This window comes from Herpailurus yagouaroundi, unplaced genomic scaffold, assembly GCF_014898765.1.
Source record: "Herpailurus yagouaroundi ecotype Mexico unplaced genomic scaffold, PumYag 212, whole genome shotgun sequence".
Taxonomy (NCBI): Eukaryota; Metazoa; Chordata; class Mammalia; order Carnivora; family Felidae; genus Herpailurus; species Herpailurus yagouaroundi.
This window is the reverse complement of record NW_024412443.1, coordinates 3,048,003-3,061,846: the sequence shown is the minus strand read 5'-3', so window position 1 is coordinate 3,061,846 and position 13,844 is coordinate 3,048,003. Positions and strand designations below refer to the sequence as shown.

Sequence of the window (13,844 nt, the reverse complement as noted above, 5' to 3'; positions counted from 1 at the left end):
AATGGGTATCCTTTTGTGCATTTAACTTTTTTTTTTTAATTTTTTTTAACGTTTATTTTTGAGACAGAGAGAGACAGAGCATGAACAGGGGAGGGGCAGAGAGAGAGGGAGACACAGAATCTGTAATGGGCTCCAGGCTCTGAGCTGTCAGCACAGAGCCCAACGTGGGGCTCGAACTCACTGACCGTGAGATCATGACCTGAGCCAAAGTGGGACGCTTAACTGACTGAGCCACCCAGGCGCCCCGAACTTTTTTTAACATTTATTTATTTTTGAGAGACAAAGAAAGGTAGAGCGTGAGTGGGGGAGGGGCAGAGGGAGAAGGAGACCCAGGATCTGAAGCAGGCTCTGGGCTCTGAGCTGTCAGCACAGAGCCCACGGGGAACTCCAACTCACGAACCGTCATGAACCGTGAGATCATGACCTGAGCCTAAGTTGGACGCTTAACCAACTGAGCCACCTAGGTGCCCAGCCCTTTGTGCATTTAGATGTAATCTATGGTTGTGCTGGGGCATATCCAGATTAGGATGATGAAGTTCCAAAGACTGGATTTGAATCTCGGATCTGAACTATAACTATAGGTGCAATCTTTATGAAAATGATAAAATGTTCTGTGCTCAAGTTTCTTCAAACACTAATTGGTTATAATAGCACATATTATTAAAATTTTATTAAATTGTATTAAATTGTTATTAACCATGCACAGCTCCAAGTACAGAACAGGCACTCAACATATGTTAGACTGTCAGTCTGCATTCAGTTATTGAAGCACGGTCATGAATTCTGTTCTTTTAATTTCTCTAGGACAGTGTGATTGGATAAAAACCCTATACTGTGTGGTTTCTAGTTACTGGTATTTCTTACTACTTCCTCAATGGGCACAGACAATGCAACTCACTCCCAGGATTTCCTCTTGCTGGGCTTTCCTGGGTCCCAGGGCCTTCAGCTATCTCTCTTTATGCTTTTTCTGGTGATGTACATCCTCACAGTGAGTGGTAACATGGCTATCTTGATGTTGGTGAGTACCTCCCACCAGCTACATACCCCTATGTACTTCTTTCTGAGCAACCTCTCTTTCTTGGAGATTTGGTATACCACAGCTGCAGTCCCCAAAGTCCTGGCCATCCTTCTGGGGAGAAGCCAAACCATATCATTTACTGGATGTCTTTTGCAGATGTACTTTGTTTTTTCATTGGGCTGCACAGAGTACTTTCTCCTGGCAGCCATGGCTTATGACCGCTATTTGGCCATCTGCTATCCTCTACACTATGGGGCCATTATGAGCAGTCTGCTCTCAGCACTGCTAGCCCTGGGATCCTGGGTGTGCGGTTTCCTAGCCATTGCAGTGCCCACAGCCCTCATTAGCACCCTGCCCTTCTGTGGTCCCCACACTATCAACCACTTCTTCTGTGACATTGCACCCTGGATTACCCTGGCTTGCACCAGCACGCAGGCAGTGGAACTCGTGGCCTTTGTGATTGCTTTTGTGGTCATCCTGAGCTCATGCCTCATCACTCTGGTCTCTTATGTGTATATCATCAGCACCATTCTCAGGATCCCTTCAGCCAGCGGCAGGAGTAAAGCCTTCTCCACATGCTCTTCGCATATCACTGTGGTGCTGGTCTGGTACGGGTCCACGATCTTTCTTCATGTCCGCATCTCCATCAAAGAGGCCTTGGATCTGACCAAAGCCGTGCATGTCCTGAACACCATGGTGACTCCAGTTCTAAACCCCTTCATCTACACTCTCCGTAACAAGGAAGTAAGAGAAACTCTGCTGAAGAAATGGAAGGGAAAATAAACTGCCCCCAATAGAACAGATCTCTGTAAATATCTCCCTTTGTCTCCAAGTAAGAATATGGAAGGAAAATGCAAATATTCCTTGATACAGAGAGAGAAAAAAACTGAAGGAATAAAATAGACTACATATACTTGCTCTACTTTTTTTATGTTTATTTTTAAGTTAATTTATTTATTTTCAGAGAGAGAGAGAGAGAGAGAGCACAGGTGAGGAGCAGAGAGAGAGGAGAGAATCCCAAGCAGGCTCTGCACCAGCAACAGAAACCTACAGATCCAGATGCAGGGCTCAGACTCACTAATCACTGATGAAGTGGGATTATGACCTCAGCCTAAATCAACAGGTCTAGGCTGAATCTACGGAGTCACTAAGTATCCCGGTCTACTTTTTTTTCCCCCCTAGAACCTGTTTACTTATGTATTTATTTTTAATATGAAATTCATTGTAAAACTGGTTTCCATACAACACCCAGTTGTCATCCCAACAAGTGCCCTCCTCAGTGCCCATCACCCACTTTCCCTTTCCTCCCACTCCCCATTAACCCTCAGTTTTTTCTCAGTTTTTAAGAGTCTCTTATGGTTTGCCTCCTTCCCTCTCTAACTTTTTTCCCCTTCACCTAGCCCATGGTTTTCTGTTAAGTTTCTCAGGATCCACATAAGAGTGAAACCATATGGTATCTGTCTTTCTCTGTATGGCTTATTTCACTTAGCATTAACACTCTACAGTTCCATCCACATTGCTACATATGGCCATATTTCATTCTTTCTCAAGGCCAAGTAGTATTCCATTGTGTATATAAACCACAACTTCTTTATTCATTCATCAGTTGATGGAGATTTAGGCTCTTTCCATAATTTGGCTATTGTTGAAAGTGCTGCTATAAACATCGGGGTACAAGTGCTCCTATGCATATGCACTCCTGTATCCTTTGGATAAATTCCTAGCAGTACGATTCTGGGTCATAGGGTAGATTTATTTTTAATTTTTTGAGGAACCTCCATACTGTTTTCCAGAGTGGCTGCACCAGTTTGCATTCCCACCAACAGTGTAAGAGGGTTCCCGTTTCTCCACATCCTCGCCAGCATCTATAGTCTCCTGATTTGTTCATTTTAGCCACTCTGACTGGCGTGAGGTGGTATCTGAGTGTGGTTTTGATTTCTATTTCCCTGATGAGGAGCGACATTGAGCATCTTTTCATGTGTCTGTTGGCCATCTGGATGTCTTCTTTAGAGAAATGTCTATTCATGTTTTCTGCCAATTTCTTCACTGGATTATTTGTTTTACAGTTGTGGAGTTTGGTGAGTTCTTCATAGATTTTGGATAACAGCCCTTTGTCTGATATGCCAGTTGCAAATATCTTTTCCCATTACATTGGTTGCCTTTTAGCGTTGATTGTTTCCTTTGCAGTGCAGAAGTTTTTATCTTCGTGAGGTCCCAATTGTTCATTTTTGCTTTTAATTCCCTTGCCTTTGGGGATGTGCCAAGTAAGAAATTGCTGCATCTGAGGTCAGAGAGGTTTTTTTCTGCTTTCTTCTCTAGGGTTTTGATGGATTCCTGTCTCACGTTCAGGTCCTTCATCCATTTTGAGTTTATTTTTGTGAATGGTGTAAGAAAGTGGTCTAGTTTCATTCTTCTGCATAATGCTGTCCTTTTCTCCCAGAATCATTTGTTAAGCAGACTGTCTTTTTGCCATTGGATATTCTTTCCTACTTCGTCAAAGATTAGTTGGCCATCCTTTTCTGGGTCCATTTCTGGAGACTTTATTCTATTCCATTGGTCTATGTGTCTGTTTTTGTGCCAATACCATGCTGTCTTGATGATTAGAGCTTGGTAGTAGAGGCTAAAGTCTGGGATTATGATGCCTTCTGCTTGGTCTTCTTCTTCAAAATATTATTTTTACTATTTGGGGTCTCTTATGTTTCCATAAAAATTTTAGGTTTGCTTGTTCTAGCTTCGAGAAGAATGCTGGTGCAATTTTGATTGGGAATGCATTGAATGTGTCGATAGCTTTGAGTAGTATTGACATTTAAACAATATTTATTCTTCCAATTGATGAGCATAGATTTTTTTCCATTTCTTTGTATCTCTTCAATTTCCTTCATAAGCTTTCTATAGTTTTCACCATACAGATCTTTTACATCATTGGTGAGGTTTATTCCTAGGTATTTTATGCTTCTTGGTGCAATTGTGAATGGGATCATTTTCTTTATTTGTCTTCTTTTACTTCATTATTAGTGTATAAAAATGCAACTGATTTCTTTACATTGATTTTGCATCCTGCGACTTTGCTGAATTCATGTACCAGTTCTGGCAGACTTCTGGTGGAGTCTATTGGGTTTTCCATGTAGAATATCATGTCATTTGCAAAAAGTGAAAGCTTGACTTCTTTGCCAATTTTGATGCCTTTGATTTCCTTTTGCTATCTGATTGCTGATGCTAGCACTTCCAACACTATGTTAAACAACAGCGGTGAGAGTGGACATCCTTGTCGTGTTCCTGATCTCACGGGGAAAGCTCTCAGTTTTTCCCCATTGAGGATGATATTAGCTGTGGGCTTTTCATAAATGGCTTTTATGATGTTTAAGTATGTTCCTTCTATCCAGACATTCTTGATGGTTTTTATTAAGAAAGAATGCTGAATTTTGTCAAATGCTTTTTCTGCATCAATTGACAGGATCATATGGTTCTTTTCTTTCCTTTTACCTTGTGGTGTAACACATTGATTGATTTGCAAATGTTGAACCAGCCCTGCAGCCCAGGAATGAATCCTACTTGATCATGGTGAGTATTTTTTATATGCTGTTGAATTCAATTTGCTAGTATCTTATGGAGAATTTTTGCATCCATATTCATCAGGGATATTGGATGTAGTTCTCTTTGTTTTCTGAGTCTCTGTCTGGCTTAGGAATCAAAATAACGGTGGCTTCATAGAATGAGTCTGGAAGTTTTCCTTCCTTTTCTATTTCTTGGAACAGCTTGAGAAGGATAGGTATTATCTCTGTTTAAAGCTCTGATAGAATTCCTCAGGGAAACCATCTGGTCCCATACTTTTATTTGCTGGGATATTTTTGATTACTGATTCCAATTCTTCACTGGTTATGGGTCTGTTCAAGTTTTCTATTTCTTCCTGTTTGAGTTTTGGAAGTGTGTGGGTATTTAGGAATTTGTCCATTTCTTCCAGGTTGTCCAATTTGTTGGCATATAATTTTTCATTCTATTCCCTGATAATTGCTTGTATTTCTGAGGGATTGGTTATAATCATTCCATTTTCATTCATTATTTTACCTATTTGCGTCATCTCCCTTTTCTTTTTGAGAAGACTAGCTAGAGGTTTATGAATTTTGTTTATTTTTTCAAAAAACCAACTTTTGGTTACATTGATCTCCTCTACTGTTTTTTTTTTGTTTTGTTTTGTTTTTTTTTAGATTCAATGTTGTTTATTTCTGCTCTGATATTTATTATTTCTCTTCTGCTGGGTTTGGGGTGTCTTTGCTGTTCTGCTTCTATTTCCTTTAGGTGTACTGTTAGATTTTGTGTTTGGGATTTTTCTTGTTTCTTGAGATAGGCCTGGATTACAATGTATTTTCCTCTCAGGACTGCCTTCACTGCATCCCAAAGCATTGGGATTGTTGTGTTTTCATTTTCATTTCTTTCCATATATTTTTTCGTTTCTTCTCTAATGGTCTGGTTGACCCATTCATTCTTTATTAGGGTATTCTTTAATCTCCATGCTTTTGGAAGTTTTTCAGGCTTTTTCTTGTGGTTGGTTTCAAGTTTCATAGCATTGTGGTCTGAAAGTGTGCATGGTATGAACTCAATTCTTGTATACTTATGAAGGGCTGTTTTGTGGCCCAGTATGTGATGTATCTTGGAGAATGTTCCATGTGCACTCGAGAAGAAAGTATATTCTGTTTCTTTGGGATGCAGAGTTCTAAATATATTTGTCAAGTCCATCTGATCCAGTGTATCTTTCAGGGCCCTGTTCCCTTATTGATCCTGTGTCTAGATGATCTATCCATTGTTGTAAGTGGGGTATTAAAGTCCCCTGCCGTTACCACATTCTAATCAATAAGGTTGCTTATGTTTGTGATTAATTGTTTTATATATTTGGAGGCTCCTGTATTCAGCACATAGACATTTAAAATTGTTAGCTCTTCCTAATGGATAGACCCTGTAATTATTACATAATGCCCTTCTTCACCTTTTGTTATAGCCTTTCATTTAAAGTCTAATTTGTCTGATGTAAGTATGGCTACTGCAGCTTTCTTTTGACTTCCAGTAGCATGGTAGATAGTTCTCCATCCCCTATATTTCAGTCTGAAGGTGTCTTCAGTTCTAAAATGAGTCTCTTGTAGACAGCAAATACATGGGTCTTGTTTTTTATCCATTCTGGATAACCTATGCCTTTTGGTTGGAGCATTTAGTCCATTTACATTCAGTGTTATTATTGAAAGATATAGGTTTAGAGTCATTGGTTTTAGAGCCTGTAGTATTCATGCTTTTAGTGATGTCTCTGGTATTTTGTGGTCCTTGCAAAATTTCACTCACAGAATCCCCCTTAGAAATTTTGTAGGGCTGGTTTAGTGGTGATGAATTCCTTCAGTTTTTGTTTGGGAAGACCTTTATCTTTCCTTCTATTCTGAATGACAGACTTGCTGGATAAAGGATTCTTGTCTGCATTTTTTTTTTCTGTTCATTACATTGAAGTCTTTCTGACATTCCTTTTTGGCCTGTCATGTTTCAGTAGATAAGTCTGCTACAACCCTTAGGTGTCTACCGTTGTAAGTTAGGGCCTGTTTATCCCTAGCTGCTTTCAGAATTTTCTCTTTAACCTTTTATTTTGACAGTTTCACTATGATATGTCATGCAGAAGATCGATTCAAATTACATCTGAAGGAAGTTCTCTGTGCCTCTTGGATTTCAATGCCTGTTTCTTTCCCAGATCAGGGGAGTTCTCAGCTATCATTTATTCAAGTACACCTTCAGCCCCTCTCTCTTTCTCTTCTTCTTCTGGAATTCCTATGATATGGATATTATTCCATTTGATTGCATCATTTAGTTCTCTAATTCTCCCCTCATACTCCTGGATTTTTTTTAATCTCTCTTTTTCTCATTTTCCTCTTTTTCCATAATTTTATCTTCTAATTCACCTATTCTCTCCTCTGCCTCTTCAATCCGTGCTATGGCCACCTCCATTTTATTTTCCACCTCATTTATAACATTTTTACCTCCTTATGAGTATTTCTTAGTCCATTGATCTCTGTAGCAATAGTTTCTCTGCTCTTCTCTATGCTTTTTTCAAACCCAGCAATTAATTTTATGACTATTATTCTAAATTCTTGTTCTGTTATATTGCTTAAATCGGTTTTGATCAATTTGTTAGCTGTTGCTACTTCTTGGAGTTTCTTTTGGGGAGAATTCTTCCATTTCATCATTTTGGGTAGTCCCTGTGGTAGCTCAAAACTGTATAGGGCACTTCCCTTGTGCTGTCCTGAGAAACTTGTATTGGTAGTCAGGGCTGCAGTCAGATCCAATGTTTGCCCCCAGCCTATCGCTTGGGCCACAGTCAGACTGGTCTGTACCTTATCTTCCCCTCTCCCATGGGCAGGACTCACTGTGGAGTGGTGTGGTCCCTGTCGGGGCTGTTTGCACACTTCCAGGCTTGTGGTGCTGCTTCAGTGGGATCTGGCATATTAACCAGGGTGGATCTGCAAGATGCACTGGGGTGGGAGGGGCAGGCTTGGTTCACTTTGCCATTGGTGGTCCCTTGCAGGAGGGGCCCTGCAGAACTGGGATGGAGGCAGGCCTGTTGGAGGAATGGATCCACAGAATCACTGCATTGGGTGTTTGTGAGGTGCAAGCAAATTTGGTGATGGGAACTGGTTCCCTTTGGAATTTCGGCTAGAGGGTGGGAGAGGGAAATGTTGCTTTTCAGTGCCTTTTTCTCTAGCCAAGCTCTGTTCTTCTGGGACTCAACAACTTTCCCTCCAGGCGTCCTCTTACCCTCCCTGCTCTCAGAATGTAGAGCTGTTGACTTTACTTTTAACATTCCAGCTGTTAAGTCCCACTGGCTATCCAAACTCATGCAGTCTGGCCCCTCTGCTTTTGCAAGCCAGACTTGGGGGGCTCTGTCTTGCCCTGTGGGCTATCCCTCCACCACCCCGACTCCCTCCTGCCAGTCCATGTAGCACGCACCACCTCTCTGCCCCTCCTATCCTCTTCCGTGGGCCTCTTGTCTATGCTTGGCTCTGGAGTGTCCGTTCAGCTAGTCTTCTGGCGGTTTTCTGGTTTATTTAGGCCAATGTGGGTGGAATCTAAGTGATCAGCAAGAGGTGAGCCTAGTGTCCTCCTATGTTGCCATCTTCCTCTCTGGAATCTCCTGGTATACTTTTTTTATACATGATTGAAAGTAGTTCTTAATTAAGCAATTGGATTTTTTGTTTGTTTGTTTGTTTTAAGAAAAAAAGTACACTGAGTTAGATGTGTCCTTGACTTTCATTTATAAAATGAGGTGCTCATGAGAAGGGTGTGTTACTAAATAAATTCTTGTTTCTTTTAAAGATTTCTTTGACCATATAAGTACAAAGTTTGAGAACTGTATTTGTGAAATATGAAGTATAAGAAATAGGAAAAGTTTGAATTAATAAAAAGAAAACTGAAATCAGAGTGTGCAATTATTTCAACATACTGTTTTCTGTATAAAGTACAGTAAAATATATACATATAAAAAGGATTATAATCATGTGCCACGTTTGTTTTACAAGGATAATGTACAAAGCAATCTGATAAACAGGTAATGAAAAGTACAAAGTACATGGACAAGACTGCAGGAGGGTTTAAACAAAGCAATAGAAGTACCTTACAAAATGTTTTGTCTTTAGAAAAGAAAAACCCTGATTGTGATTGTTAGCATGTCACCAAATTTAGAATATCCAGTGGCTTCAGAGGAAATACAACTATTAGAAAATAATAATTGTGATAGGTATTTGACTTCTATCTGATCCCATCTCTTAGGGAGCAAAATACTTTACCCATCAAAGGTTCATTTCCATTTCCTTATCCTGTTTTCCATGGCTGTCTTATAGAGTCAGCAAACAAGGGCTTGACCTGCTGAAACAGTCTGGAGATATAATATTTCCTGTTCTGTGTTGGCTGACACCTGTACAAATAGGGGTGCTTCTCAAAGGAGAAAGACCTAAGAGACTGAGTATGAGCTACCTCTTAGATCCTGATTGTGCTATTTGAAATCTCTTTTGATTCCCACTCAAAAATGAGCTGGGGTAAGGATAGAACAAGAAGGCTATATATTTGAAAGGGACAGGAGGAAATATTTAATTGTGAGAGTCATAATATAAATTTTCAAAAACTATATCTATATTGAAAGTTTACTACATAAAGTACCATAATGAAATGATATACATGTGATCTGGCTTCCTTTATTTACTATGTACGTGTTTATTAATATTTTGTTGAAGATATTATATTTGAACTTACGGTACTTATTTGTCATAGGAAGTTTTGTAGTTTTATTTTCTAGACTCCTTTGCATTTTGGTGCTCTTAGTAATTAATAAAATTGTATTTTCTTTAAAAAATGTGTGAAATCTGTATTAATTCTTATTTTAAAAATTGGTAGAATTCTTCAGTGAGCCTGCATATTTTTTGACAAGAGTCTTTTTATTGTGTATTAAATATCTTCAGTGGTGTTGTTACTATTTCCATTACCTATTGCATCTTGATTGAATACTGTTAATGTTTAAAAAAAAAAACAAGCCAGGAATAGAGAAGAATGCAGAGACTTAGACAAAATTTCAAGATCAAGGAACTCATCACAAATGAAAGAACAAGCCACAGCCAGAGATCTAAGTGAAATCAACATAATTAACATGCCTGCTGGAGAATTTGAAGCATCAACCATAAGCATATTTGCTGGGATTAAGAGAATGATGGAAGACATCCAGGAAGCCCTTATCACCGAAGAAAATAAAGTTAAAAAGATTCAGTCAGAAGTGAAAAATGAAATAACTGAGATTGGATACAACAGTGATGCAATGCATACAAAGCTGTAAGAAGCAGAACAAATAAGTGATGAAACAAACTAATGGAAAATAATTAAGCTAAACAAAAGAGACAAGAATTATGGAGCATGGGAATAGATTCACAGAACTCAGTGACTCCATTAAATGTTATAACATACATATCATAGGAGTCCAAGAAGAACGGAGAAAAAATTTACTTGAGGAAAAAATAGCTTAAAACTGCCTTATACTGGGAAAGAAAACAGACCTCCAGGTTGAGGAGTCAGAGAGAACTTCCATCAAAATCAACAAAAGCAGGTCAACACCAAGACATACTGTAATTAAATTTGTAAAATATAGTGATAAAGAAAATACCTTAAGAGCAGAAAGACACAAGACTTTAACTTACACCGGAAGATCTTTCCACAGAAACTTGGCAAGCCAGAAAGGAGGTCATGATATATTCAATGTCGTGAATGGGGAAGAATATGCAGTCAAGAATACTCTATCCAGCAAGGCTATCATTCATAGTAGAAGGAGAGATAATTTCACAGAAAAGCAAAAACAGAGTCTATGAACACTATCCAGCCCTGAAAGAAATATTAGAGGATTGTTTGAATGCAAAAAATAGACCCAGAGTGACAAAGGCAACAAAAGATAAAAAAAATCTCCAGAAACAATGACAAAAGAAGTAATAAAATTGGACTAAATACATATCTATTAATAATTACTCTGAATGTAAATGGACTAAATACTTTAGTCAAAATCAGAATGGATATTTTAAAAGGCCCATCTATATACTGCCTACAAGAGACACATTTTAGACCTAAAGACACCTGGAAATTGAAAATGATGTGATGGAACATTTATAATAAAAATGGATGTCAAGAGAAACATGGACTAGCAATATGTATATCAGATTAACTAGCTTTTCTTTTTCTTTCTTTCTTTCTTTCTTTCTTTCTTTCTTTCTTTCTTTCACAGGCTCCACATTCGGTATGGAGCCCAACACAGGGCCCAGACTCATGACCCCCAGATCAAGACCAGAGCCAGAGACAAGAGTCATGCTCAACTGACAGAGCCATCCAGGCACATCAGTAAAACTAGAATTAAAAAAAAAAATGAAACAAGAGATAAACAAGGAAACGATATCATAAAAAAGGGGACAATCTAAAAAGGAGTTGTAAATATTATAAATGTTTATGCACTCAACAGGGAGAACCCAGATATATAAAACAATAGCAAACAAAAGGAACTAATTGATAATAGTACAATAATACTAGGGGACTTTAATAAACCACTTACAACAATGAACAGATTATCTATATATAAAATCAACAAGGAAACAAGGTCTTTGATTGACACATTGGACCAGATGCAATTAACAGCCCCGATATACTCGGGACATTCCATCTTTAAACAGCAGAAAACACATTTTTTTTAAACACACATGGGACTGGGGCGCCTGGGTGGCGCAGTCGGTTAAGCGTCCGACTTCAGCCAGGTCACGATCTCACGGTCCATGAGTTCGAGCCCCGCGTCGGGCTCTGGGCTGGTGGCTCGGAGCCTGGAGCCTGTTTCCGATTCTGTGTCTCCCTCTCTTTCTGCCCCTCCCCCGTTCATGCTCGTCTCTCTCTGTCCCAAAAATAAATAAAAACGTTGAAAAAAAAATATATATATAAACACACATGGGACTTTCTCCAGAATAGATTACATACTGGGTAACAAATCAGGCTTCAGCATGCACAAGAATATTGAGATCATACCATGAATATTTTCTGACCACAACACTATGAAACTTAAAGTCAACCTCAAGACAAAATTTGGAAAGAACACAAATACACAGGAGTGAAAAAGCATATTAAAATTAATATGTATATTAAAAGCATAAAAAAGCAAATTAAAAACAAAAAATGAGCCAAACAGGAAATCAAAGAAGAAACTAAATATACATGGAAATGAATGAAAATGAAAAATCATTGATCCAAAAACTTTGGGGTGCAGCAAAAGCAGTTTGAAGAGGGAATTTATATAACAATACAGGTTTAATGTAATAAGAAAGAAAAATCTCAAATAAATGATCTAACCTTACATCTACAGGAGCTAGAAAAATAACAACAAATAAAGCCTAAAGCCAGCAGAAGAAAGGGAAGGACAAAGATTAAAGTATAAATATACGCTATATAAACTTAAAACAAAAAGAGATCAATGAAACCCCAAGATGATTCTTTGAAATAATTGACAACCCCCTAGCCAAGCTTATCAAAAAGAAGAGAGAAAATACCCAAATAAATAATATCACAAATGAGAAAAGAGAAATAACAAACAACACCACAGAAACACATACAATTGTAAGAGAATATTATGAAAAATTACATGCCAACAAAATGGACAACCTGGAAAATTTGGACAAATTCCTAGGAACATACAAACTACCAAAACTGAAACAGGAAGAAGTAGAAAACCCATAACCATCAACGGTTATAAAGACCCATAATCACCAAAATAAATAAATAAATAAATAAATATATATATATAAATCAATAATCAAAAATCTCCTAACAAAAGTTCAGGACCAGGTGGCTTCACAATTAAAGTCTATCAAATATTTAAAGAAGAGGTGATATCTATTCTTCTGAAAATATTCCAAAATAGAAAATGGAGGAAAACTTCCAAATTCATTCTATGAGGCCAGCATTACCCTGATACCAAACCCAGATAAAGACTCCAAAAAAAAAAAAAAAACCTACAGGCCAATATCCATAATGAGTATGGATAATAAACTTCTTAATAAAATACTAGCAAGCCAAATCCAACAGTACATTAAGAATAATTTGCCACGATACAGTGGGATATATTCCTGGGCTGTAAGGGTGGTTTGGTATTCACAAATCAACATGATGTTAATAAAGAAAGGATATGAAGCACATTATTCTCTCACTAGATGAAGAAAAACATTTCAAAAGGACAACATAGGTTCATGAGGAAAACCCTTAACAAAGTAAGATTGAGGGAACATACTTCAACCTAATACAGCTGTATACAAAAAACAAAACAACAAAACAACAAAAAACAAATACAAAAACAACAACAACGACAACAACAACAACAGCTAATATTATCCTCAATAGAGTAAAACCAACAACTTGTCCTGTAAATTGAGAAACTAGACAAGGACGTACACTCTCACCACTGTTATTTAACATAGTACTGGAAATCCTAGTCGCAGTGATCAGACTACAAAAAGAAATAAAAGAAATCCAAATTGACAAGGAAGAAGTCAAACTTTCACTATTTGCAGATTATATGACACTCTATATAGAAAATGTGAGACTCCACCCAAAATTTTCTAGAACATATACATGAACTGAATGAACACACAGTATACAAAATCAATGTACAGAAATCTGTTGCATCTCTATACATCAATAATAAAGCAGCCAAAATAGAAATCAAGGAATCAACCCCACTTACAATTGTACCAAGAAAAAAACAAATATGATATTGAGGAATAAAGGTAACCAAAGAGGTAAAAGACCTGCATTCTGAGAATTATAAAACACTGATGACAGTAATGGAAGAGGACACAAAAAAATGGAAAAGCATTCCATGATCATGGATCAGAGGAACAAACACTGTTAAAATGCTGATAGTTCCCAAAGCAGTCTAAACATTCAAAGTAGACCCTATCAAAATACCTACAACATTTTTCACAGAGCTGGAACAAACTATCCTAAAATTTGTATGGAACCACAGATGACCATGAGTAGTCAAAGCAATCTTGAAAAACAAAAGCAAAGTTGGAAGCATCACAATTACAGACTTCAAGTTATATTACAAAGATCTAGTGATGAAGACAGTATGGTACTGGCATAAAAATAGACACATAGAACAGAAACCTCAGAAATCACATAATTGTATGGCCAGTTAAGCTATGACAAAGAAAAAAAGATATCTAATGGAAAAAGACAGTCTTTTCACAAAAATGGTGCTGGGAAAACTCCACAGTAACATAGTGTAGCCACTCTG

General features: G+C 37.8%; 1 protein-coding gene across 1 annotated transcript; it reads left to right on the top strand.

The window, feature by feature from the left end:
- The first annotated feature begins 874 nt into the window (after nucleotides 1–874).
- On the top strand, nucleotides 875–1,801 carry OR6F1 (olfactory receptor family 6 subfamily F member 1). The gene has a single exon (XM_040454394.1). The coding sequence runs from the start codon at nucleotides 875–877 to the stop codon at nucleotides 1,799–1,801; it is 927 nt and encodes a 308-aa protein (XP_040310328.1).
- The last annotated feature ends 12,043 nt before the right edge of the window (nucleotides 1,802–13,844 follow it).

Excerpts from the sequence above, each read along its gene's own strand:
- OR6F1 (XM_040454394.1), top strand. The coding sequence starts at position 875 with ATGGGCACAGACAATGCAACTCACTCCCAGGATTTCCTCTTGCTGGGC.